Below are 27,945 nucleotides of genomic sequence, written 5' to 3'. Positions count from 1 at the left end.
TTCCTTAGAATGCACAAAAGATTTCTGTAAAAGCTATGAATATTCCCACTATGAGGTTTGAAATACGCGAGTCAGCAAGGCGAATAGTATGCGTGTGCTCATTTAAATGAATTAGTTCTTTACTTGACAATCATATATATAATCCGAATATATTATACTCAGATCTATGAATATTTCAATTCATTAAATATGGCATTAAATGTGGCAATACGACCTTACACATTGTAAACAGGAAGTGTCATTTTTGATAATATAAATTTGCGATAGAACTGTACTATTTGTGCTATATACAAAGATAATATAAATTAGCGGAAAAAAGCAAAGACCATAAAATCTCTTAGAATTATGAGCCAAGGAAATTTCGTCCTAGATAAGATGATGAGAATCGACGGCGCCAATGGTACATATATAGATATGTATAAATATTCACAATTCGTTAAACACGTTCTATATTATTCGTGCCGCGAATTTTATTCCGTTTAACTATCAGCGTAATTATGACGTAAATTTTGAGTACGGACAATTATTTCACGCCAGTACTAATGCTTTAAGGATTTGCTGCCGACGATGCTTTCCTGATTCTCGCGAAGGGGATTTTCAGGGTGGCGTCGGATGGAGAGGACGCAACAGAGATAGACAGATAGATAGAGAAAGAGAGAGGGAGAGAGGGAGAGGGAAAGGGGGAGAGAGAGAGAGAGAGAGAGAGAGAGAGAGAGAGAGAGAGAGAGAGAGAGAGAGAGAGAGAGAGAGAGAGAGAGAGAGAGAGAGAGAGAGAGAGAGAGAGAGAGAGAGAGAGAGAGAGAGAGAGAGAGAGAGAGAGAGAGAGAGAGAGAGAGAGAGAGAGAGAGAGAAAGTAGAGGGTGGCAATTTCCAGTTATAACGGCTAATCCGTATTTCATCGCCTAAACGGCGCTCGTTCGTCTTCGTTCCTCTGCGGTTGAGAGAGCCGGGATGGAAGTCGGAGTCGAGTCGCAGTAAAATATAATTGGGTTTCGAGGATTATCCCGCGGGCGAGGTAGATCTCCGTGCGACTGGTTCCACTAGGTGCTCCCCTTGCCCCCCTCCCCCCTCGAAACCCCGGGAGCTCATCATCCCGAGGGAGTGCTGAGGGAGCATCAGCGTGCACCTATCTGCAGCCTTATTAATCTAAATCACCTAGCATGTGTTCAATATATCGGTCCCTTGAATTCTTGATTCGCGCTAACTCTCGATAATGATCATTACTTAACACTCTGCAATCTGTTATGTCACACATTGTTAAAATTTATTTGACTGTCTGAAATATTTAACGTTTGAAGCACATTTTATAGTGGAAAGCATCACGTTTATAAATATAAGTTTTTTGACATAAAATATATAAACAAAGTTTATAAATTTAATATCAAAGAGATATGAGAAACAAGGCGAGGGACATGACAACTAAAATAATTCATTATAAAATAATTTTGTTATAAAGACATACGCGCTGTAAAATGTTAAAGTATATAGAACGTTAACCAGATATAAGACGTTAACTAGACCATTGCGAGTATTGGTGCACCAACATAGCACGATAACGATAAGAGAGAAGCGGGAGATCAATAGGTCCATGGCTTAGGAAGAAGTAAAATAGACTAGACGCCAACTCGGTAAATTGGTTCCATTCATCAGAGTGTTTCCTGTCGCTGCACCGCTGCCCTTCTTCATTAACTACGGCTAATACCGAGAACACTGGAACTCTAACTCTCGATCCCTTCTTATTAATACCAAAAGTTGTTCGATAACGATTCGTTGCTTACGCTATTAAATGTCTCTTGGTTTTATTGCTTGTTCGACGCGCAATTGTTAGAATTGTTACTTCAGAAGAGAGAGATTATTTACTCGTAATATTAAAGTCACCTTATATACGCGTAGCATTAATTTATTTATATGAATAATCTGTCTAATAATAAAGACATTCCTAATTAATGCGTACGACGACGTTCAGGGTAAATTAGAGCTACATTCTTCAGTAACAACAAAACCACGCGCGCAGGAATTTAATTAAATCAGCAAATACTCCCGGTGTAATAAACACCGCATAGTGTATAAAAATTAATCAGAGATGCAACAAAGGTATGCGCAGAGAAAATACGCGCGCCAGAAATGAGGAAAAACAGTGGTAATATTGCGTTGAGACAAAATACAAAGCATCAAATTATCCGAGCACGCAAAATGTAGCCTCAAAGCTCGCAAAGACAGACGAACGATTCGGAGTGTTCGAAGTGGCTAATAGCGCTACACTCGCTTTGGACTGTGCAGCAAACATGCACTCGCGCGCAAATACACTTTAGAGATCCTGGCGAGGGACAAAAGAAACGACTGGCTGCATTGTGCATGAAGCTCGGTTAATGAGAACGGTAAGTCGACGGAGAAACGACGACGGCACGGAGAAAAGAACGAACTGAACGTAAGGAAAAGCTAGCCGCGAGGAAGAAACCGAAGAGGGGTTCGGGCCGTCCGGGTATAGGTTTTAAGCAGGCGCAGATAAGGATAAGCAGATTTAAAAAATAGCTTCGCTCGTCCGTCTCGCGCGGAGACGCTTGCTTAGGGATCACGGACACCGCGAGAGAAAAAAAGACGGAACTTGGCGAGAGATGGGGAAATTTCCCCTCGGGAAAAGGAAAAGCGGTGCTCCGCTCCACGTTCGTCGCGACAAAGAGACACATCGGAATACGAGCAAGAGATATATATCCAGTGACATCGTGGAAAGCTGGCCGACGAAGAGAGAAAGAGGCAGGCAGCATCTCCGCGCGAAAAGCGTGGGCGAAGCCGCCGTTGATATCGGAGAACACACGCCGGATTTCCGGCCTTATCCGTCGACGATTGACCGCGCCGATAAAATCCTCCGGCTTCGCGCTCGCGAGGCGATCGACAGAGAAGAAGCAAAAGACAGAACAAAGGACGAATAGCGTTAATTAATCTGCCGCGACATTCGTCGTTCCAAGAATGTTGAATTATACAGCGATCGATCACGGCGCATCAATATGTAACACGAAGATTAATAAGTAATATAATTATAGCAATACATTTGAGATTTGAAAACTTATTGTTGTTCGTTTATCAGATGAAAATTCGATTAACAAATTTGATACTTGATTGATTAATTATTTTTAGCACACGGTTGTAAATACGAATCCTCTACGTAAATCTAGCCAGGTAATGTTATTTAGGATGAATACTATCGAAAAATCTCTAAATAGTCAATTACGGTCTGATATTTGATTAATTTAATTTTGATTTATTTCATTAACTTATAATTGCGTTTAATAACAAGTATATCATTTAATCTAATCCGTTATATAATTTAGTCCTTTTTACGTATTTTCTTCTATAAACTTTTTCATGTTGTAACTGGCGGCAATCATTCTTCAGTAATGCAAGATACAGCGACTACGAACATAGCTTTTCACTCAACGGAAAGTGCAGTGGACAAATTTGTCCTCTAAGAGAGACGGCTATATAAGGCTATATGGAATAAATGGTTTTTGACATAAAATCGATCGACGTTTGCCGCAAACTCATATTTTCCTGTTCTCAGAGCGCTTATTTTAATCTCTTCAGCGACCTACTGATATTTGTAATGCTTCGTAAATTTTGACAACACTTATTTTCACGTTATTAGATAATGATAAATCCATTTCTAAAAATATTTTCTAAAACAAATACTTCTAACGATAATTAATGTGAATATTAAAAAATCAATTAAAAACGAAACGGAAACACAATGTTTTATTCGCAAAATAAAGATTGACACAAATCAATGATACTTTCAGTTAAAGCGAATACTCGTTTAGTGAATTTCTATCTTAAATACATGCCTTTCAATCCCAAAGGCGATTTATTCCGATTGTATGCGCATCTAAATCTCACGGTCAAGCATATATTTCTATGTGACATACAGACTCTATTGCCATTTTCAGTTCCACGCGAATTGTAAGCGATCCTCTTCGAATTCTCAAGCGGATCAACCTCTCCCACGTCCCGTCTCGACAGGATTCTTGAGTACCAACGATTTAATATAAGGACCCCCGGCGTCGATCGACTTCAACTTATGTTAACGTGCGCAGGTGAACGCGAGCAGGTGAAGCAAGCGCACGCACAAGGATGCCCGCATACTTAATCTGAATCCATACCTGTGTGTGCGTACGCGAGCTTTAAAGCAGCAGACGTCTCCGTGTGCCGTGTGGGATGCCCGTGGGTGACTTTACTAAAGCGAACTGGGAATGCGATATCTTCGCGGGGCACAATAACAAAGACCGCGGCGGAGGATACGTGGCGTCCTGGTCGACGTGCGTGCGTACACGTCGGCTGGCGCAATATATACCGGGTGACCTCCGCATTTGCATACCACCTCCGGCCACCCCGCGAAGCCCATGTACGCGTTTTCTTATCTCGCCCCTAACAAACCCTTTCTGCGCGTGGATAGCTGCCGTGATGGATACGGTCTGGGCACACTCCACGGACAGGCCGCGTTACGAGCCACCCCTTCTCTATCCGTCCTTGTAAATTACTGCCTTTAATTGCGTCCGTCGGAGCGACCGTCTGGCACGATGACGGTAATTCCGGTCATCCTACGTAGACAAAAATGCCCTCGCGAAAGTGCTTTAAATAAATGCAGATATCCGATAACGTCCGTAATGCTTGTAGACCAAGTATTGCAAATATGACAAGTCACATTAGCGAAGCGTTATATTTTTAATGAAATGACAGATTGCAACGACGGAGGTGTGCACCGAGAAAATGATATTAAAGGAAAAAAGAAAAAGTCACCATTACAGTTATACAATAAAGATAATTGCTACGCGACTGATTAGGTGACATTACCTTTTAAAAGAGCATTTTGAGATCAGAATTTTCACCATTGCGGATTACAACGAAATACAGAAAATTACGAAACGCGATTAACCAGCACGAGCGGTGTGTCGTGTGTGTGTGTGTGTGTGGTTTTATTTTTAGGAAAAGTTCCATAGGTCTGCCGTTACAGAGATTGGAGGCAGCTGCGGTGTTGATAGACGGATTACATCTGCGTATCTTCGTTCCGCGACGGCGGGTGTCGAGGATTGCCGCGAAAAAGACTGGTTTTACATTTTCCGGAAATACCGGCAACCACGATGGCTGCCTATCGCCCGCCTGCCTCGAATGATGCTGACGGTGGTGCGGCACAAGCGCCCCTTTGCTGTTTCTCCCCCTTAACGCGCCTCTCCTCCACTCGCTGTGAACGTATAGACAGCATCGGAAAGTTTCGCGAGCTGCACGCCGACTGTTCGAAAGTTAAACGAACGACTCCAATTATGCAACCGGCGCGCTGCAACGAGCGGAGCTGTTTATTTTACAAATTTATTATTGGCGTGGCGTTACGACGAATTACTGAACTCCCTCGTTCTCTCGCTGCTTCTCATCTTCATCGCCACCCTGCGCACGCGGACCTGCTGCTATTTTATTTCTTTTCCGTCTTATTCAGTTTTCTAAATGATGCTTCTCCATTCGCGCGTTTGCTCCTGTTTCACTGGTGATCCAAATAAATAAGGGCGTCGAGTCAGGAATGAAATCTCTGACAGAAGGATTATAAAGACTTTTCTCCTCTATTATTACCAACTTTAATTGTAGTTGTAGGGTATTTTAAAATAAAAATATATATATCAGATTTCCAGCCAACGTATTTTTGCTCTATTGACATTTCGATTGTTCACGATTATTTTAACAAGAGATTGATGCGCATCAATTAAACGAACGATTAATTCAATTGTTCTCCAATTTCCGGCATAGAAGGAACAAGCTGAATGCGTCGCGTATAACATAATTGCACAAACTTGATAGAACGATATTTTGACGGAGGCAAAAGCTGCGCGTTTTTGTACGTCGAAAACCCGATGCAGAGAAAAGAGGCAATCGGGAGAATCACTCACCGCCGCTGGCCGGCCGCTGATGCTGAGCGCGAGTCAATTTTCTGCTCGCCCGACTGCCATAACTCGCCGTAAAAAATTGGCACGTAAAAAAAAGGAGCGCGCCGTCACGAGTTAATGAGAAGCTACCGATCGTCACGCTGCCCGGTGCTTCGGCCATGAATAATTAAACGCTCGCCCCGGCTACCGGCATAATCCTTAAGCGTAGGCCGTAAAAAGAATTATTAAAGCGCGCGCCCTTGTTCGGTAGGATCAGAGTGCCCTACACTACATTACACCGAAGCGCGCTGTCAGGTAAAACGACTCAGGCTGCAACCACCTGTATGTGTGCGTGTGTGTGTGGTCCGTGGTACGGAAATTTTTGTACCGCGTTGCATTGGTGCGTCACAGTAGATTGTTGTTTTGACAAAGTAATTCAATTTCGAGCGATAATTAAATTCTCGACGACACGACAATTTCGTATGTGCTGGCACTGTACGTTGTCGGGATAATGGAGACACAATTATAAATCGTAAGCTTCGAAATAAGATTAATTATGCTGGAGAAAATTGAGATGCTGTAGACATTTGCTGTGGAAAAGAGAGAAATACGACTGACCTATTTAACGTAACAATTCGCGAATTAAATTGCATTAATCTATAAAATGGCAGAGCGCGAGTCTCGGTGAAATAATATATTTATCGCTCACCCATGTGAAGTTTAAGGATCAAATTGTGTTGGACGGAAACGTGGAAAATGCGGTAGTTTGCAGCATCGGTAGTCGTCAAATTATTGGCAAGCGATTAAAGCAATGTAAAGTCTGCGCGGACTTGTTCCGCGACGAATAATTTAAGCGTGTGATTGCCGGCGGGCAAATAATACCCGTACGATAAACAACGGACCCGCCAATGCAAGTTAATCGCTCCATTGTCCGATTGTGTCGACGTGCGTGAGCGAATTCCATCGCTCTCTCATGGTAACGCGCTACGCGCTCTAACACGAACAAAACGACTTGGTTATATCATTGCTTTTCCACGAACACGCTGGCGCACGCATTTCTGCTCGTTTTCGTGCATTAAACCGCGAATAAATATGTCCTATAGGGTGGATTCGTATATATCGTCGCCATCGTATGCTGCTCGATGATGTCGAGCGTAGATCCGGAGCACGAATTATCAGACCGTAAGGGTATGTATAGAGGAAATTAGTAGAACTTCCGGTTGCAGTATGGTATAATAATGATAAAATATATCAACGTTGAAGTTTAAAAGATAAGGTTGCTTTCCAGAATTAATTTTAACTTCTAAGAAAGACCTGCTATTACATAACCCAAAAATGTGAAAAGATATAAATGCAAGACATAAATTGTCGTTAAAAATTTAGGTCCGCCACAAGGTATTCTGACACAAAATCGCAAATCGTAATATTCGCATAAGTACAGAAATATCACGTCTTTTTGCTCGTTTTTATTAATGGTACTTCAAATTGACTGTTATAAATATTCACTTTACTACTATATCCCATACGTAACATTCCATAATTTTATTATACATCACAGCCAAAAGTTATATTGGCAAATGTGTTGAATGACTGACGGTTACGCAACATTCTAGCGATCGCCAGATAATCTAATTTTCCTTGACTCCCTATAACGTCTACAAAGCGCGCCAGCTGTCGAATCATTATCGTATATCCGCCCAGCTTATCGTAACCTTCTGATCTAAATTGCACAGTACTCATTGCGCATTGGGCAGCTGTTATCGATGCGAGAATCGATCTCCCAGATCGGTCGCAGCGCGCCAAGTTTCAATCGTCTGGATTCGGCCACGTAATCCGATAAGGAAAGCCGATGGAAGTTAGTGCTTTTCGGGAAAATCTCATCTGACGGGCCGACGCGCGATCTCATTTTGGTGCAGGATTATCACGCCCTACCGCACTAACCGATGGGGATCCGTAGGTCCTGCTGTACCCGGGGGTAAATAAGAGGGGTCCTGCAAAAGGCGACGTACTATAGGTATGACACGATACGGAGCACGAAGAGCCACTACAAGAAGCGAAAAGTCAATCAACCGCTCCCGCCATTGTTTGTACGCGGCTCAACACTAATTCCTATTTGTAGGTCTGATTAAACGCCCGCATAGGGGATTTTCTACTTATAATCCGCAACACGGATCTGCACAGAATACAGTAGAACGTTATAACACTTGGAAAAATCCTCTGAGTCGTGTTCGCCTTATGAAACTGCAGGAGAGAAAGAAAGAATATGTATGAACAATCTAAATGGACGATTTTGCCGATCATATTAGACTCACGTAGCAAGTGTGATCCGACGATTGCCACACCACGGAAATAAATGATATAAAGGAATGCAAGACCAGCGCTATTTAGCCGAAACATACGCCGTTGTACCAATAATACTTTCACCTAGAATATAAACCCTCCGGGCGGGCGAAAGTACCAAGACCCACAGGACGAACGAGAAGACTACCACCAACCCCGGTTAGCTAGGATACATATCTACTCCTGGGGAGCCGTTAGCTTGAAGATGGCTCCCATGGGAAACCAACTCTCAGACTCATCGTGGCAAGTAACGACCACATTCCCTCTCTTATTCCACTCAATTCGGGCTGGTTCGTCTATCCTCGTACAGTTTCTCTGACCTTTAACAGCACGCTTCAGTTTCGCGCATTCTTCTTCGAACATATTCGCCGTCTCATTGAGGAAAAAGTTTTCGAACGCGGAAACATCGGGGGAGAATTTACATCGACGAGAACACTTTCAAGTTTTCGCTAAATTAGACATGTTGATAAGAATAAACGGACATAGTCTTGATTCTTTATGATAAAAAAGAAAATTTCATTTATGAAAATATCAAAAAGTTCTCCGAAATATTATCCTCTCTCCATTTAGGTGCACAATGTATAATACACACACATACACATAATGTGCTTTTCAATAAGTATAATAAAATTATAAGCAATTTATTGCATTACAGATAAAATAAGTAATAATTAGAGTAAAATTTTAATTAATGTATTGTGATTGTCGACAAAAAATTGTTTTCGACATTACTTTTTGCTATATAGTGAAAAAATTTATGACAAAACTTATCACTTGGATATAATACAACTCGCAAACGCATAATAGCAGGCAGGAGAGAACTGAAACAACGAGCGACAAGAGCGGTGCAACAAGAACAATGTACTAATTTGTCTAACACGATGAGCAACAATGTTTCCGTTCTTCGGTACGTGTAATATACGTACGAATGGAACATATAGTCGATGTCGCGTGTCATCTACGCCCGACACAATGAACACGATTTTCTTGCCCGAGTCCGAGACAATAGTCTTAAGGATGTAAAGGACGGACTTGACTTGCTAAGAAGGTTGGCCGGTCCCACTGCTCCATTGTGCGCGCAGAGACTAAATTGCATAGAAAATAAACATATGTTACATATTAATATGACAGTGCCTCCGAGAATCACCGAGTGACCTTTCCTATAGAGTTTATAAAAAATTCACAGTCAGTTTTCCATAATTTTGTGCGTAAAGCTTATTACAATATTATCAATATTATAACCTTTTAATGTTCGATATTTAATATTATAACGTTAAAATTAAATTTTGGTTAAAAATAAATGTAGACAAAATTAATTTTTAAAATGACGTTTTTTTATAAATAGAGAATAATGGATGAACGTAATTCATAAGTGGTCTATGTACTCATAACGAGAATAAAATGTGAAAAAATGAACAAGCGGGACTTTATTTCAGCAAATAAATTTCATAGAACGTTTTATTTGCATAATAATTTTGTAGATGACGGGATTTAATAAATTGTTATTAAAACTTTTATATCAATATATTCATAAAACTCGATGCGATAGAGCTTAATGTAAATTTTCATTGCACGCTAGATGCGATTTCAACATAATAACGCAGTTCACATTTTATTTTCATTACTTATGTGGCTCCTTTTTTGTAAAACGCGTAATACACAATAAATTGCAAATGATAAAAACGTTCCTTTGACAAATATGATATTTACACGACAGTATAATCCTTTCGCGCTTGAAATGAAATAATTAGTGGGGGAATGCCATTATATGTGAGGCCCTTTGATAAATATTAATATTGATAACATTTAATTTATACACAACGATAAGAGGGCGCATTACTCGTATGTAAACAAAGCATCGAAAATTGAATACAGCCTCAATAAAATTTTAATATATCGACCCGTGTAATTATAAAGGGCAATGGAAATCTTTATACATTGCATTTCTCGATTATAATGTCGATGTAAAAGTTTATATACATATGTACACTTATGTGCACATTTGAACACATGCAACATGCGCAGCACCTTCGGCGATAACTATATATCGCTTAAAATTATTTCCGCTTTCCTCAAGCGAGGACCATTGATGGAATTACCGTCAAACTACCTTAAGTGCGCGAACTATCTTAATGATATCGTAAGTTACGTCTCGTGCCTCGTGGCGCTACCGCCAGTTAATTCGATGATCTGTCGATGGACGAATAAATGCGAAGGGTACGGGGAGACCGGAGAACCGTGTGCGAGATACGTGGGAGCGTGGAACCGGCGCGGCGCGGCGCCCGGATTATACCGCACAGCCTCGCGAAAGTAATTTCGCGAGACAGGGCACTTCATGAAACAGCGGCGTAGCGCGATATTAAAGCGGCAATGCGCGGAATATGGTAATGTCGGAGGAGGTAACGAAACCCCGACGCGACGTAGCCGGACACCGGGCAGCCGGACCGGTGAAATCCGTCCGAACAAAGGAAAACGTCGAGCCACGCACGTTATTCCGTTCAATTTCACCGTGCGGTGGGTACGTATTCGCGTATGGAACGAGAGCCGACTCGCGCAAACGGCGACGCTAATGGCAGTTCCATTCTCGAGATTTTCGAATTTCTCGCAGCAACGTAAAGCCCGGCTTGCACGACTCGCTCGAGAGTTTCAGATTTTCCGGGACTTCGAGATTCGCTTTTCTCTCGCTTCCCTCCCCCCTCTCTCTCTCTCTCTCTCTTTCTCTTTCTCTCCCTCTTTAACTAAAGCCCAGCGAAGGTGTTGGAGAACCGTGAAAATAGGGCAGCGCTGGAAACTCCGTCAAAGTATTAAAATCATATCGTACCCGTCTTATATGGCAAAAGTACATTGACCGCATTCACGGCACGTATTACTTCCGCCATATTTGCATTGTGTAACATTACACAATCGCAGTAAAAAATGTGCAAAAATTCCTCTACTTACTTTTCTACACGTTATTAATAATCAGAATTAACGTAAATTAGTAGCTTCCATATATGGACTAGTTTTGCAAAACAATTTGCATAGCGCGAGTACAAGTTAACACGATATGTTGAAAACAGAGGTAGTAATCAGATATTTCCGGACTCCAGTCTTATCGTGGTACGTAACAAGATCACGTATCATGTGTCCGAAAATGCAGTCTGATCGATCTAAATATGATACGACTTGAGATACAAGAACCATTTAAATTAAAACTCGTGCAAACGATCCCTTATTTTTTCCGCCGGTCGTCGGTATTTCGTCCGTCGGACTTCGCAACAATTCGCCAAGGACCAAGATAATTCGGTGCTATGCCGGAGTGCATGGCTTTCGGTACGATGGCGAAAGAAGAGGAGGAGAAGGAGGACGAGCAAGGCTGCGGAAGAGACGAGTTAGAGAAGCGGGGAGAAAGGTGGGAAACGATAGAGGGCGAAGGAGAGGACGTAACTCAGGCTGTACTTGGACTATCTACACGGTGGATCTGGCATCTCGAAGAGCAACGCCCACTCACACTTCGCTGCGGGCGCGCCGCGGCGTGTGTGGCTCGCCTCGTACATACATACGCGCCACGTGTGAGCGCGAAAACGTATATACGCGCTAGGATCCGCGTATTACAGTCACTCGCTCTGCCCGTGCGGGCAGGTAGGTAGGTCGGACACACCGGCGCGGGCGCGCCGCCGCATGCACACACAGGGGTGGATCGCGCACAATTACCCATTGTCTGATACAGAAATTTATGTGAGGATACCTAGGGCCCACGTAACTAACGGACGGTCAGCTCCAAAAGAGAGGGACAGACGGAGAGAGAGGGTGAGAGAGACAGAGAGAAAGAGAAGGAGAGATCTACTAAATCCAAAGGCTCGCCGCGGCATGCGCCTTAGACCGTGCAGATAACCGACGAATAGGATACAGGAGGGACGTGCTTTGTGAACCGGAACCCGCGAGAGCGGCCGCGTACATACGTAACCTTATATTCCGGCGTGGGTATGGATAGAACTGTACGTGTTTCCCGTATACCGCGGGACCGATGAGAGGGCAGAGCCAGGTTTCGCTTCTTTCCTCGGCTAACTCTCGCAAATACGAGAAAGAAAGCCCTCCCACTCCGAGTGTCTTCCCAGCCGCACGCTCGATCGGCTCGATCAATGGCCGAAAGTTGTTCCTATAGTCGAAGTCACTCGCAAGCGCGTCGTCACTTCCGCGGATCGAAATCGAGTCAGTTTTCAATCACGTTACAAATCAATTAGCTTAAAACATTCAACAGAAAAAAGGAAGGTGACCATATTCGTTTAGAAAATATATTTGCAAAATATCTGAAAAATGTAAAAAATTCATTTGGTGCTTATTTCGTTGCTAAGCCATTACTCTGACAATTCATCATTAGTCAAACCGAGTTCGTATACACGCACACGTAAATTACAATAAATCAATACTCAGATACGAGCTGCGCAGTGTAGAAATGTGCAACGTCGTACGAAATATCCAGCTTAATCCCGTCAGTAAACCATTCACAATCGTGCATGTCTCTTCACAGTATGCGTACTATTCGACAGCAGGGAGACGACATCTCGATTTGCCGGTCTGAACGGGAATTTAAAAGGATCTCGCGAAATCCGAGAGGAGCCGCGGCACGCCGCGCCGCGTTTTTCGCCAATGGCCATTCCATCGTTTGTCTCGTTTGCGTAAAGAGGAAAAACTGTTATGGAAGCGTTGTAACGCTGTGCAAACACGGATCGTGGCTTCGGCGCATTAAAACGACGACGGGGGAATGGTAGTCGAGCGTCCCTTATTTACCCACGTCCCACGTGACGAGGCAGGCACTTAGTATCGTGATATTACCGGGGCAAATAAAAAGCTCGAGTGAGAAAGGGACGAGCCAGACAGAGAACAAAGTTTAAACGCAATGGGACGATGCTTATGGTGAACGAATGCCAGCGGTGATTGCGACCGGGTTACAGGTTTCAAATTAAAAAATATTTTGCGAAACATCACACAACCACTTGTAGGCTATCTGCCGCGCTTGGTAAAAGAAATATCGCGTTATATCTATAATGTCTTTTGTAATTCCACGCGTGATACCGCGCTTATCATTAAATACGTCGAGATTTATGTAAATTCGAAAATCAACATGAGACCCAATAAAGCTCGATAATCTGGCTGATAAGTCACACGTGTCAGAGGGTGGCCGATACAGATAAGCCACGTAAACATAGTTAGACCTCGTCCCATCGAACTCAAAAGCCCTTTCCCGGGAAGCATTCTGACCCTTTTTATCAGCAGATTACTTTTTACCAGAATTTTTTTAATGACCTCTCACTCTTGGTTGGGTTAATAGAAATTTTAAGGGTCCCAGCCGTATCGCCTGTCTCTCTAAATTGGTTCGTTACAGATTTCGTTAAATTACGACGCGTCTGTCGCAAGAAAAACCTTATCTTTCGATTCTTGATTTCGGAAAAATACGCATGCTCAAATTTCTATCTTATCGTTATATTTATGAAGCATAACTAACAGCTACAACCACATTATGTGTGTGTACAAGAGATTTTTATAATAAAAAATGCCATAATTCTTACTTGAAAATAACGAATAATCTAATTAATACGTTATTATACAAAAAAATGATAACATCTACAAAATAGCAAAAATCTTGCCAAAAGCAACAACTTTTCATTATTTTGTCAGTTTGCAACGTAATTATTAACACGAGCTTTGTAATCGATAAGGATTTATCCATCCATATTTCGCGCAACATTAATTCTATTTCAGCATTGCATCCGTGTGATCACGGAAGTTCCTTCTAACTCGCACATTTGTCACACAAGTCGGACGAGCACCGAGATCTTACAACACGCCGGTTTCCGTCGGCAGGAACGTCAGTTCGGTAATTCGTAGATAATAGCACCACCCACAAGGACTACCTTGCGCGAATGATTCATAACACTAATAACGGTGCGCGTTAATATTAATTGAGAATCGGCGTTGGTCCGATCGCATCAATTATGCGAACGACGCGAAAGTAATGCACTGAACAATTCGATGCGGCCGTATAAATTCGTTTTTACCCTTGCATTATATATATGAGCGCGATAAATAACGCAGCGCGCGTAATTATAAACGGAGGACGGAATGAATGTTTATCTGTCTGCGCAGACGCCTTTATCACGCATCTGGCACACATGCACACGCCGCCGTACGATGAATATCACTCTTTGTGTGTATTGTGTCTATTGCGCACGCATGGCATCATATAAAAGCAACATTATTATGCGTCTCGTAAATTGCGTTACTGATAGCACAGGAGATCCTGCTAGTTCTCCTATTCAGACTCAACGGACATCTTCAACGATTGATTTTATAATGCGACACATCTGATACGTCGAAATTATATAAAGAAAGAAATACTCTAAAAAGCTTAATGTTCTGTATTAATCTACAAGTGGAAGCAAACGACTGGTGACTAAGAAACGTAATTATTTCGTAGAGATCTAAATCATGACATGAATTAAGCTTGGAAAAATCAGAAAAATCACGAAAATTTGCTATGAAAATTTTGCAGACCGGCCAAAATCATACCCGATTGCAGAATGCAGCCGCAGCGTTACTTACATCTGGATTTTTCAGCATTGTTTACAATTTGCGTGATGCAAACGGTTTACGCGGTTTTAGCTATCGAGCTTGTTTTTTTTATCCAGCACTTGGCGAACGACCGCAGGGGGTTAGGGGAGAAAGAGAGAAAGAGAGAAAGAGAGAAACGAAAAGCTTGTGCTAAAATAAAAAACTGTATATAGTCTAAAACAAACGCGCTTAGTCTCGCACGCATCCACGAGCGACCCATCGATCACCAGTACGCGTACGTAGGGAATATCGGCAATCGACCAAAATTTTACGGCGCGACGCGAAAATCGTTCGGCAGTTTGTCAGGCGATCGAGCCTTCCGGCAGTTCGTTGCTTCACGTGCTCTGCGGGCATAAAATATGCGTCAGCCGTACGTAAAGAATCATCGTCGACCTCGTCACCATTGCGATGTATATTTGCATCTATCGACGATGAAATTTAATATGGCATAAAAATAACTTTATTTATTCAACATTCGATAAATGGACAAATAATGGAAAGATTAATCAATAAATAAAAATTTATAAAAATAACAATCTTGTAGAATAATATTGCAAATAAAACATTAATATGTTTTTCTTTCGTATATTAATCTCTAGCAATATAATATAAAAGAAAATATTTTTTTATATTAATAATATTAATAATATATTAATATATTAGCATTTATATATGCGTCTCCTATCACTTTGCGAGAACGATAGATACTCGTATATATATACATATATCTTATAATATCCCTACAAGATTATTTTTTAGAAATATCGAATATATATGCTAAATTATAGTATTACTTTATATTCTGTTTTCTATATTTATTTAAGATATATCTATATTTTAACTAAATATTTAAAGTCTAATTTAATTTAATTCCCAAAAAATTTTTTAATATTATATTTTTATGAAAGCATGTTAATTAATTGCAAGTGCATAATTTTACATACATAAATTTATAAAGACAAAAGTTATAATAAGTGATCAATATTGTATATTAAAGTATACAAGTATTAATAAATATTATCTATTAAATGTCAATAAAATAATATTTCCATATGTATTCTATTGCTTAATTATAGATCTTTATACGAATTCCAAATTATACCACTTTATGAAAATTGTTCTTTAAATAGCATACAATTTGGTAAGGATCGATAAATTTCCACTGTGTCTATATAAGGACACATAATAGCGTTTGCTCACAGTTGTTATTATAAATAACCGTGGTAAGCATACTAAACGGATAAGTAAATTCATAGAAGTTGCTCACTCTATTTCTCTTTCTTTTATCGATAACAAGCGTTAACGAAAGTTATACGACCTATATCTTGTTAAAACATTCTTGATGGCAAACAATCGATTATCTATAGAAATACACCCGCTTTAGACAATCTATGATTCGTATCAGAATACAGAACACAATTCCGTTCATTTTAAAGCGGACTTTATGATGTTAAAAAAAAAAATATATATATATATGATTTTATCTATGCATATATATAATGCACAGATAAAATTATAAATCATAAAAGAGAGAAGTATTTTAGTCAATAATATTTTAAAAGGTATAAATCCTGTAATACTCTTATATGCGGCAACTTCTATAAATTCGAAATTTTATTCATAATAGATTATATTACATCGAATATACTTTTATCCCGCGATGGTAAATATATTTGATAATTAACTGTTAAAGTTTCCATGTTCGAAAGTGCAATAGCAGATATTACAATAATAACTTTTAAGTACTCCAAATTTTTGCAGGTCTCTCTTTCTCCCTCTCTCCCTCCTTTTCTCTCTATTTCTTAACTCCGCTCGTTCAATTTATTATTCATGAAAACGATGAAAACTCTTAGCGAGGACGTGAAATTTAACTTGTCTTGCTGTCGTCGAGCGCTCTCGCAAGTACGTACGTACATCTCGGACCGTTGACTTTAGATCGATATTCGAAGCACGCCTTGCGCAGACGAGACACGAACGGGCAAATAGCGAGCGATCGATGCGCAAGAACTCGATAATTTTCTCTAAACGCCTGACGGCGGCCGGACATCAAACGGTCACGCCGTATTTGGCGGATCCTCCAAGTGCAATCATGACCCACGTTTTTTTGCACGTCGGGCGTTCCGAGCCGGTAGCTACTTTGTAACAGCCGGGGCTCTTTAACGTTATTACGCTCATGCGATTCTGCTTGAGAACCAGTTTCAAGTTAGTTAGTAGTGCGAGCGCATTCGGCGCATCCGACTGCCACTTTTCGCTTCGATAATCGATCAAATCTTCGACGAAATTGCATTTCCCTGCGCCGGTCGATGGTGAAAGGTAACCGATGCGAGCTTCTCATTTGCATTTTCGCCTAATGGTGCTCCGAAAAAGGGTTTCGCAACGATCCTGTTTTGCATAAACTAATACGCGAACGAGTACACACGGGCAACGATGCTTCACGAGAATAATTCCGAATTTAAATAAAAAGTGCCGACGGAATGAATTCAGCCCTTATTTCTTCATTAGGGTTGCAAAGTTTCGCGCGCGCGCGCGCGCGCGCGGCTATCCGACCGCGCGTGGATTCTCACGATACGATGGAACATCAACGTCGCGTTTTCGTCGCGAAACGCCTTAATGCCCGTGTCTTTGACATTCGACATTTTTTTACAACCCATTTTTACGGTCTGCGCCTAGCGTCATCTTCTTCGAGAACGTGGGCTCCTATTTGCACGCGCCTCCTCTTCTGCCTCTGTCAGTCCAGTAACGATGCCTATATATCTCGCGCCTTCATTGCCACTTTCTTGTGAGATCTCTTACAACAGTTTCATGCAAATTTCGCGCGGCGAAGAGGGCGGCTGAGCTCTGCCCCGTTAAACCCGAACGGCGTAATCTCGAACTTTACGATCCACCAACTTCACCCTCTTTTTTTCGCGCAAACATCTCGAAACGAGCCGCGTACCGTAATCCCGAGTTTTACGTCTTCTAGCGGGCACGGGAGAAGGGGGTCTCTCCCTCTCGTACATTTATGCTTTCGTTCCTCCGCCTCGAAGTGAAAATCAGTTCCGGGGGGTAACGCGCATATTGGAGCTGTTGACATCGGAATAATCAGTCGCTGCAATAATACGAGCATCTGATACCGATAATCTGCCAATATTGGCGATGTTGTATTAATACCATGACTAAGTAATCAACAGTTTCCTATAATCGGGGACTATATATTCCTATAGTTGCCTGCACGCACTCGTGTGAGTATCGAGAAGGAATTTAGATTGCTGAGAATAATCGGCAATTTCTAACGAAAAATCTGCAATTATTAACAAAGAATGCGAAGATTCTTTGATATACGATCATATAAGAAAAATAAAAGAGATGTATTCCCATTTAAAATACAAATTAATCACAAATTAGCAAATAATAGTAATAGTTACAAATTTCTAACTATGATTTAATTAAAAATACGAGATTCTCATAATATTATGATGCATCTGATTATCAGCTTTAGTAAGTTTATTTTAAATATAGAAATAACTATATGACTCTTTTTTTTTTATAAAATTCACAAATAACGAATTCATTTCACGTCATAATTTTTTGTACCTATCACATCAGATATTATAATTATACAATATCTGATATCCGTAATTGAGACCAGAGTAAAACGCAAAAAATGACGGCGAAACGCAGGGGATCATGTTGGCATCCGTACCAGTTCTACCAGCTTAAAAAAGCTCGCAAAAACCGGATAGTCGTTGCGACCACAAATGGTGGTATTTCTCGACTTTTATCGGCAGCCATTCACTTTTCATTAGAAACTGTTACCGCGAGAACTGTTTCGCACACCCGTCCGCGCTTCGTCTTCGTTGCCTTTTGTTCTCCGCTTCGCTCCGTGCAAATACGACATTAAGCGTAAATAATTGGCCGATACTCTACGTCAGTATATCAGCAGGCGATGCAGCGAGGAAAGGTTGCGCGTGTTGAGCACGCGAGGTTTGCAACTCATGTGTACATCACCGTGCACACTGTCCGGGCTTCCACGGGCGCAATACCGACTTGCGCGACGAGGTTTTTATTCGTTGTTTTATTTCTTTCGCCTCGCATCTCGTCCTCGAAATTCATTCACACGTGAGACACGTGTGACGAGAGATTACGGCATGAATTTTTTGCAAACGAGTTAAGCGAATAAAATTTCGCGCAGTGAAATTTGCAGTCGGCTTTTGATAAAACTCTGTTTTAAATATTTAGAAAAATGTCACAATAATATCACTTTAATAGTTTTCATATTAATAACATCACTGTTAAGAGAAAATTTAAATAAATATTATCTAAAAAAGCCGCTTTTAATTATACTGCAAATTATACAAATTAATGTTATATAATAATATGAAATAACACATATCTATATATTTTTTGCAAGTTACATTCTGTGACGGAATCGTATTATCAAGAGCACTACATTTTTCGAAATAGCCTGTGCACCGAAATAGTGGGTGCTACTTTTTATTGAACGTACCCTCGGATCCACGAAGAAAGAAAACCATAAGCCTCGATTCGAGCGATATCGACGTAAGCTCTTTCCATTTAGCGAACGAATAGAAATCAAGGAAGTGAAACGCGTACTCTCCGTCTCGTCTCGGGAATGCTATCACTGGCGCAAATCGATTAATCCAAAGACGATTCTGGCGTCCGGACAGTGTGCTCGGTCGCCATTACCAGAAAGATCGTGAAACATCCGATCCAATCTCGCAATGGACACTACTGTCCTATCGGCGATGCAATCTTTTTATCTGCGATGTAATCCAAGATAAAAAAACGGGTTCGGAAAAAAGAGAGAGGGAGAGAGAGAAACGGCAAAGAGAATTTTTTTTTACTCGGTGACCCGATAAGCTACCCGACTAGGTACTCTTACGAGAATAAAATCGTCGGATCCGCGTTTCTTCTTCACGTAAAACATTAGATAATCAAGTCGGTATAGAGTGTCTCATCCGTATAATATTTTAATATTCAGAAAGTTAATTGGAGTAAAAGTTTTCCTGAATACAGGAATGTTAAGGTAAAATGGTCTTCAAATTATGAACGATAAAAATTGGTCGAAATTATAGTTCACACACTTACATCTAACTGCGTTTATACTAATCTGTTATATGTTACCGATTTTCACTCAGCTCATGCAATATTGATCTTTACTGTTCATTATCTATTAATTTTCTGCATGCAAATATTACGTATACTATGGCAATCATCAACCGATTGAAATGTTAATTACAAATATTAAGTTTTAGCTCCCGCGGCATTTTATTTCGGTTCAAGTGATTAAGTTATTAACGTGTACGAGGATAAACTATAAAAGATTAACATAAAATCGGTGCATTATAAGTATAAATATTACTAGCATGCATTTTTCACTAAATAAATCAATTATAATTTCAATTATCTAAACAAAACTTAAGAATTTGCTTAATTATAATGTACTTAATATTAAACAATTAATCGAATATTATTATTAATATTCTATATCTTTATAGTGTTCTCACTATGGCGTTTTTTTTTAAATTTTACCTGTGTATAGAATGCTTGATAATCGTATGAATAATATATGAATTGATAATATTTTTACTAAATTTGGAAACAATTTCTCTTGTACAAAAAGCACTCGTTATTACTTTTTAACAAGTTTACTTTGCTTATAAAACATCTTTTTAATTTATACAATAACTCAATAATTGTGCATGTCCCAAAGTTAAATGGTAATCTGTTTTAATCCATTTATTTCAAGCTAATGGATCTATAAGATGTAATATTTATTTGTATAATACTCTTATTTTCTTAACTTGATACATATACGTACGTCTATAATATCTTATACATATTTGATATGACTTCGACAGATCCATTACCATAAATTGAAAAAAGTAAGTTATAATTTATCGCTTACTGATATGATAATTAGCAACGGAGTTAATCTGTAGAAACAAATATATCCAGGTTTTACAACCCAGTGTCCAAAACAATTAATATTTCAAAAAATATAATAATTGTTTACACCATATAATTATAAACGATTAATTTTGCAAATAATAAATAAAATAATAAACAATAAATTGCTCACCCCATAGTTGCGGCGCCGTCGTCCGATACTTCCAAGCCTCCTCCTCATATCTCGTTCCTTCATAGCGCGTTTAACACTCGCGTAAACGCGGTTAATTACAATCGCGCGCACACCAATCACCGGAATAAGATAATCGCGCATCACTTTGCACGGCATTCCCGATATCAACCGCACGCGATTACGTACTTTGCTGTAATGCAACAGAAAAATACGATCGCACCGATCACTAAGTCTGTTTGATACACGCGATGTCTCGCGAATGAGAATAACGAACAAACCTCGAACAGCAAAAGATTTCAACGACTCATATCGATAAACACCGCGTTTGTGCTATACGATAACAAAATATTAAAATTAATACAAGATTAATAAATATAATAATACTTGTTAATTAGACGTGTTACGACTCATCTCACAATCAGAGTTAATCCATTCTGTACCTGTGACGTTCCATTAAGATAAAAAAATTGAATAATAATATCGATGACTTTCTAATACGTACATGATACAATCAAATCAACGAAAACGCGATGGATTATTCGATATATATAATTGTCCGCTGCTTTAATTGTTCGACGCGAAAGCAATCGACAAAATACATTTATATCGGCGAAAAATTCAAAATGCGACGCGAAATATATTTGTGTCCAAGCTAAAGAAATAATGATTTGCCCATCAGCATTATAAAACGATAATTCATAACTTTTATTTTCTTCTATTTCCTTTATCGTTTTGATTTCTCAAACAAATCAACCGCGCGAGATATCTGCTTCGACAAATAGCCGTGATACGGATCGTTAATCATGCAAATCAATTAATCGCGCGCGGTATGACCACTAATGGTTCGTGGGGAGCGCTAGCGTTTTCTCCTAGTACTTGTCGCGATCGCGCTTCGGGGAGTAATGCGACGATAGACCGAGTTGCTCGCAGCATGTCCCGTTTGTTCGAGCACGGTTGGCGCGCGAATCATAGAGCGGCGACCTTGCATACACAAAAACGCGACATACGAAACAAAAACAAGGCCGCGTGTCAGCCGATCCGTTATCTATAAAACGTTTAATGTACTGTAAAACGCTGAATATTTTGTTCCTTGCATGTTAAATTATTGTAATTTAGATAAATAGCTAGATATCCCTTGCGCATCAAATTGTCTATTTGATACATGCGCTTTACTCTATTTTTATTTAAAAAATATTTATAAATATAAATAAATTGATTGTTATTTCTTTTTGTTAGATTTTTATATTTCAAATGAAATTATGTGACTTATTAATAAATCAAAGACTTTTCTTGTAGTTTTAATAAAACGAGAAATTGAAATGTGTGGCACCTCGTTCCTCTTATTTTAAAATCGTACAGTTTTACTTTTCCAGGAATTACCTATTTATATTAAAAATAAATTTAATCATTTACACGTAAAATTAAAATCTGCTATTAATAAAAAACTTGTTACTACTATTGATAAAAGATAAAATTAGTAGGGCAATAAAAATCAATATTATGTCAGATAAAAATCAATAATTGATTAATAAGATGACAGATCGATATGAATTCACTGAATATAGAGACGATACTTTAATAAATTCATGCTGCTGTGTACTACATCTACGAATTAATGACAATTAACTAACGAAATAATTAAATCATATTGTACATATCGGTATAATTAAATCGCGCATGAATAATTAATCTAACAGATATATATATTATGTATACTTGTTCCAGTTTTGCAAGTATGTTATCTGCTCGTCTATTTATACCTTTAGCTATAGTTATGATCATACCATACAAATATTAATATACTGTAACTGATAGGAAAACCTACCCTCATAACTAGCACGACAATGAAAAGTTCACTGTTCTCGTTACCGGAAGATATTTTATAAGCCTGTTATCTATGCGTGTCGGAACGTCGTAACGTTATGTCACGATATTTCACGTTGCGGAATATTATCCATCTGCATGCTCGAATATATAAAACAAGCGACATACTAGGTATGCACGAAATTGAACCTGCTGCAAAGTCAGATGTCGCAGAGGCGCGTCGATTTCACCACATGTCATATCGAAATTTCATGATATATAAAGAGAAAAAGATAGAGAGAAAAAAAATGATATTTACTCGCAATTAATTCATTATTCGCAAATTGACGAGATTTGCAAAATTGTACATCTCTTTAGAGAATTATCGTTTCTTCGCCATACATATAATAAAGTCGACGCATCACGGTACATATGCATTGTATTTATAGGTAGTATAGATTATCACGTGCACGTAATACACACGCGTTCAGTTGCGGTAACATGGGAATTATGGTGATATTATAGGGGTTAACCTAATCCGCGTTGAAGGTTACGAAGAAATTTACAAGCTTTCATATACATGCGCGCATACGAGTACTCGATATACGAACGGAGTCTGTATGGTGGCCACAATGCTCCCCCATGGTAACCCGATAATGTATTATGGATACGTGAAATTCGAAGAGAATCTCACTTACCGCAGGAAAATAGAAAATGTTTAAGCGAGTATCCGCGTATACGGGATCGTTTCACGCCGCGTCTAGGTTTTCCTTCTCACATTTTTTCACGATAGAGACTCAAATCTCAATCCGTTCCTTTTCAATAAAGGAGCCTGAAAATAGCGCGTGTGTATTTCACAGAAAATGTGATAATATTATTGTATACAACATAAATGTAATTTCTATATGTATTTTACTTCCTTTCTCACGCGTTCATGCTGAAACTATTTCGAAAACGATTATTCTTCGCGTAGTTCGCAATAAAATTTCAAGGTATTATTTTTCAATATCGATGACTGTTTTTTTTTTCGATGTGTTTGCGTGACATTCGGACCTGATATGTGACGTTCGGTCTCTCGTATATAACATACCATGACATTACAAATTTATTTGCGACATGTTTGGTGTGCTGTAAAATTCAAAGCACCGAAAGATATTCTTTGGTACTTGCAACGCATGGGATGCGAACACGTGTAAGGTTTATATCAGGGTTATTCTCTCCGATGCGCGGTTTAATGTTGCGCGTAATATGCGGACGTCGTTTGCCACTGGTAGCACATGTTTACGTATGGTTTATTCGATATGTAGTAAACCGTATCAGGGAGCTCAATCGCGAGCAACAAAGGAGATCACGACTCGTCCATCGTTGTAGTCGGAACCTGTCACGTCGGGATAAGAATTTTTACGATTTCCATCCGCGGCAGACTGCAGTAACCCAATTACAAAATCACTAAGCTTGTTAACCGTTAAAACCCCGTAAGTTTGTTTAGCCTGGGGCCGTTTGGAGGATGGACGGACAAAAGTAAACAATGGGACAGAGAGGAAAAGGAGGAAGCAACGCGACGGAAATAGAGAGGGAAGGGGGAAGGGATGCAAGATAGACGGAGGGAGCGACAGAATAATTCGGTTAGCGATGAGTCGCGTTGTTACGCAGCTCCGTACATTGTGTCCATTAACGGTATGCACGGTCAAACCTAATTATAATGGACCCCTCTAACCGCCGCGACGTGATTGGTAACGGTACCTTTTTTGCTTTTAACAATGCTGCCGAATAGAATCTCCTTTATGCGCGTCCATCCCACGTCAGAAGATTATTTGTACACACGAGGGTGGCATATATATAGATCGTGATGAGCGCGCGATGCATTATGTCCGATACGGCGCAAACCATAATTGAATGTCGAATTACGCGCTACCGATAGATACCACTAATAACATTTGCATTTCGCTGTAACTTCATCCATCACACAGAGAAGAGCCTCCCAGCAAAGCCATATTGTATTCAAATCCGAAGCTCAACAAAAAGGAGCCGATGATTGCAACGTCAAAGATAAACAGAGACGATATTTATCAATCCGTTGGAATGCTTCAACGAAAAGAAGACTCTGTAACTGTACTGCTTAATTTAAAATAATTAAAAAGATACAACTCTGTGCGCTTCATATCGGACACGCAATCAAATCAAGGGTTAATCGAATTGCAATTTCCATCCGATCTCTCTCTCTCTCTCTCTCTCTCTCTCTCTCTCTCTCTCTCTCTCTCTCTCTCTCTCTCTCTCTCTCTCTCTCTCTCTCTCTTCAATGTCCACGGACTTGTCGATAATCGATTCCGTCGTCGCGACACTGATACACGTCCACCCATAAACCATTTTGTCTCGGCGCGGAAGAAGCGCAGGGTTATCGAGAAACACGATTTCTCATCCCTCGCTTCTCAACGAGATGCTAACGAACCTCTGCCTCTTTTTTCTCTGGCGCGACGTAACTCTTGGCGACAGGTCGATCGATCGGCCAGCGGCGTGTCAAAGACGCCGATTCAGGGAAGAAAACCGACTTGGCGATATCGATGTCCCGATAGCACGGCTCGCTGATGCAAGACCCCGCACAAGCCGCGCGAGGAGTCAGAGGTCAAAGGCGGGAAGCATCGATCAAAGTTTTCGCGCGATTTATCCCGAAGGCATCGCCATAACGAGGCGGGTCGTCGCGCCATCAGCTTTTTCCATAACGTACCAGTCCGCGACCCCCCTTCTCTCTTTTCCGTCTCATCGCCGAAAACCGGTTTTCTTTCTCACTCGTCGTCACGCAGCATCTGGCACCGCGGAGAATCCACATTCCTGAGATATTTCCGAAACGATGACAACTAGGAGCATGCTCCTGGGACCGATTAGCCTCCTCCGTCGATAGTCGGAAGCCCGCGTTTACGCGCTATTATTGCCCCCCCCCCCAAAAAAAAAGAAACATTAAGGTGTCACGCGAACATTGGTCTCGCGGGACCGTTTCGAGCAAGGTAGAAGCGATGAAATCATAGAGGCCGATCACGAGAATCCAAAAGAAAGATGTCTCCGTACCGGATATTTCCCCTTGAACGATCTCCGCGTCTAGCGCCGAAGGATGCGGAAGTCTCGCGTTTCTTCGCTATTTGTGCAAGTGTGCGTGACGCTAGGATTGTTTTCCCAGCTCTTCCTCGTGAGATCCTCAGAGTCTCCTAATGCGTTGCACGTTCTTGCATCCTCGGCCGTCGCGCCGATCTCTTTCCGATGTTGCGACAGCTTGCACTGAGATACCAGCGATATTTTGTTCTTTTTGTGACAAACGCAAACCCCGTCAGATCTCGTGCCACGATAGAGCGAACTCCGAAATTAAACAACGATATATTTTGTGACTACTTTTATGCGTTATACATTTTATGAACTTTATATAAAATAAAATAATAAAAAGAATATAAACAGGATATCTTAATGTGAATTAGGAAATTTTCTAATTTACAATCGTAATTTTAGTCTTCTCGTTGATTCTTTGAAAAATTTGGAATCGTTAACTAAATCAATTAATATCTATATGCCTATTGCCAATACCATTTCTGATAAATATTTTAAATTTTAACTTTCTAGAAATCACCATAATTTATTATTATTGCCATCCAAAAGCTTTTATTTGAAGCTAAAGCATCGAAAAGAGGTATAACGAATTATTTCGACCTTTGTTTCAGGGAAGGGACGGCTTTATCCGGCCTACAGTCTAAGTGGCAGCGAGGGTGAGGATAATACCTCCAGTTTACGTAGTCGCGCCTATCCGCAAAATAATCATCAAACCAACCAATCCCATCACAATCATTACAACACAAGTCAACACAAGCAGCGTGCCTATCAACAGCAACAACAACATCCCCTGTATCATATGCCCGGCAGTGGTGCCGGCCTCAGCGACACACCAACTTCCGGTAACGCATCTGACGAAACACTCACTGATAGTGATCTTATCACTGTTGCTCGTGATTCTGCGCTGCTCGTCCATAACGGTGAGTAAATTCATCTATTTGTACATACATCTATTCGTGGTATTTCATATTGCAATAAGTATATGATAAGAATATTGTTTTATATATTGTTTCAAACCAATATAAAAATCTAATATCTACATCCACGGCTAATAAGAGATGAAGAATTATCCGAGCGCTAACAATAACATGTCGCAATTTATTTCGACATCAAGTAGGTGTCGTGTTTTTTTCCGCTTCTCGTTTGCTCAACTAATCTTCGATCGCGAAATCGCGAGGAGCAATGTTGAACCGTCGTGAAAGCACGATGATATCAGTTCATCGCGTTAACGGAACAAATCTTTTGAAGATAATCCACAGGAAGAGACAGAACGGTAAAAGGACACGTGTGACAGAGTCGGTCATTCGCAATAACGCGAAATCGTTCCCCTACATTACTCAAACATGATGGATGGCCCTTGCGGCGATGAGGTGTGAGGCCACACACGGGGTTTGTCGTAGACGGGGGGTTATCGGCACGCCGGCTTGTCAGGGATGACGTATCGCTCCGAAGGTATACACCATATCTCGGAGCCCGTCTAGCCCATCCTGCACCACCTTCATCCAACGCGTACCACCTGGAAACCAGCTAGCTACGGCTAACTCCGTACTCAACATAGCGGACACTTGCGCGTGATAGGTATTTATCACTGCAGTCGTGCGGCGTAAGACGAGTAAATCAATTCATCGCGCAGCCGCTACCGACTATATCGGCCGATCGGAAAAATAAAGAAAAGAGGCAAGTGTCCGTGCGCAACACGATGCATACCACACGTAATAGGAGATCCATCCGCGGATGGCAGAATGATAAAAACGATTTCTCGCGATGAGGCTTAAATATATACGCCATAAGCCGAAAGAATACAGAAGCTTCCGCAAATGGATAGAAGCATTATAATGGAGACGTATTCAGTATCGCGGCAGTAAGTGAGCGCACGTGACGTAGCATCGAATCTCCGGTGCGACTTTCGTTTCCGAAAAAAAAAAAAGATACGATTGGAGCTTCCCCTTTTATTGGGCGTAATGCGAGACTGGCGAGGCTCGTAATATACATCCTACCGTAATTCTCGATACTCCATTAAGATTTCAGCTGAATCACAATGACTGCGACGACTCCGCGCCTCAACGAGATGAAAAGGAAAGCGGGAGAAACTTGCGGATTTCAATCTCCAGCATGACGGCCTCTACCTATTCC

The 27,945-nt window shown here is 40.5% G+C and overlaps 1 protein-coding gene and 1 long non-coding RNA gene across 10 annotated transcripts in view; one reads left to right on the top strand and one right to left on the bottom strand.

Moving 5' to 3' along the window:
- LOC139773520 (uncharacterized) overlaps positions 1 to 4,222 on the bottom strand; it is a 106,004-nt gene extending 101,782 nt beyond the window's left edge. The window contains exon 1 of the long non-coding RNA XR_011718366.1: positions 4,155 to 4,222. This is a non-coding gene — a long non-coding RNA (uncharacterized lncRNA). The remainder of the gene's footprint in view (positions 1 to 4,154) is intronic.
- Positions 1 to 27,945, top strand: part of Ten-m (teneurin transmembrane protein Ten-m) — a 515,153-nt gene that overhangs the window by 215,574 nt on the left and 271,634 nt on the right. For all 9 annotated transcript variants that reach the window (XM_071707983.1, XM_071707972.1, XM_071707975.1 and 6 more), the window contains exon 3: positions 26,424 to 26,732. In XM_071707983.1, the coding sequence (XP_071564084.1) occupies positions 26,424 to 26,732 (309 nt within the window). The remainder of the gene's footprint in view (positions 1 to 26,423; positions 26,733 to 27,945) is intronic.

This window comes from Temnothorax nylanderi, unplaced genomic scaffold (genome assembly GCF_030848795.1).
Source record: "Temnothorax nylanderi isolate EJ_2023f unplaced genomic scaffold, tnyl_v1.0 TNYL_tig0063_pilon, whole genome shotgun sequence".
Classification (NCBI taxonomy): Eukaryota; Metazoa; Arthropoda; class Insecta; order Hymenoptera; family Formicidae; genus Temnothorax; species Temnothorax nylanderi.
The sequence above is the reverse complement of the archived record's forward strand: the minus strand, read 5'-3'. Positions and strand labels throughout refer to the sequence as shown.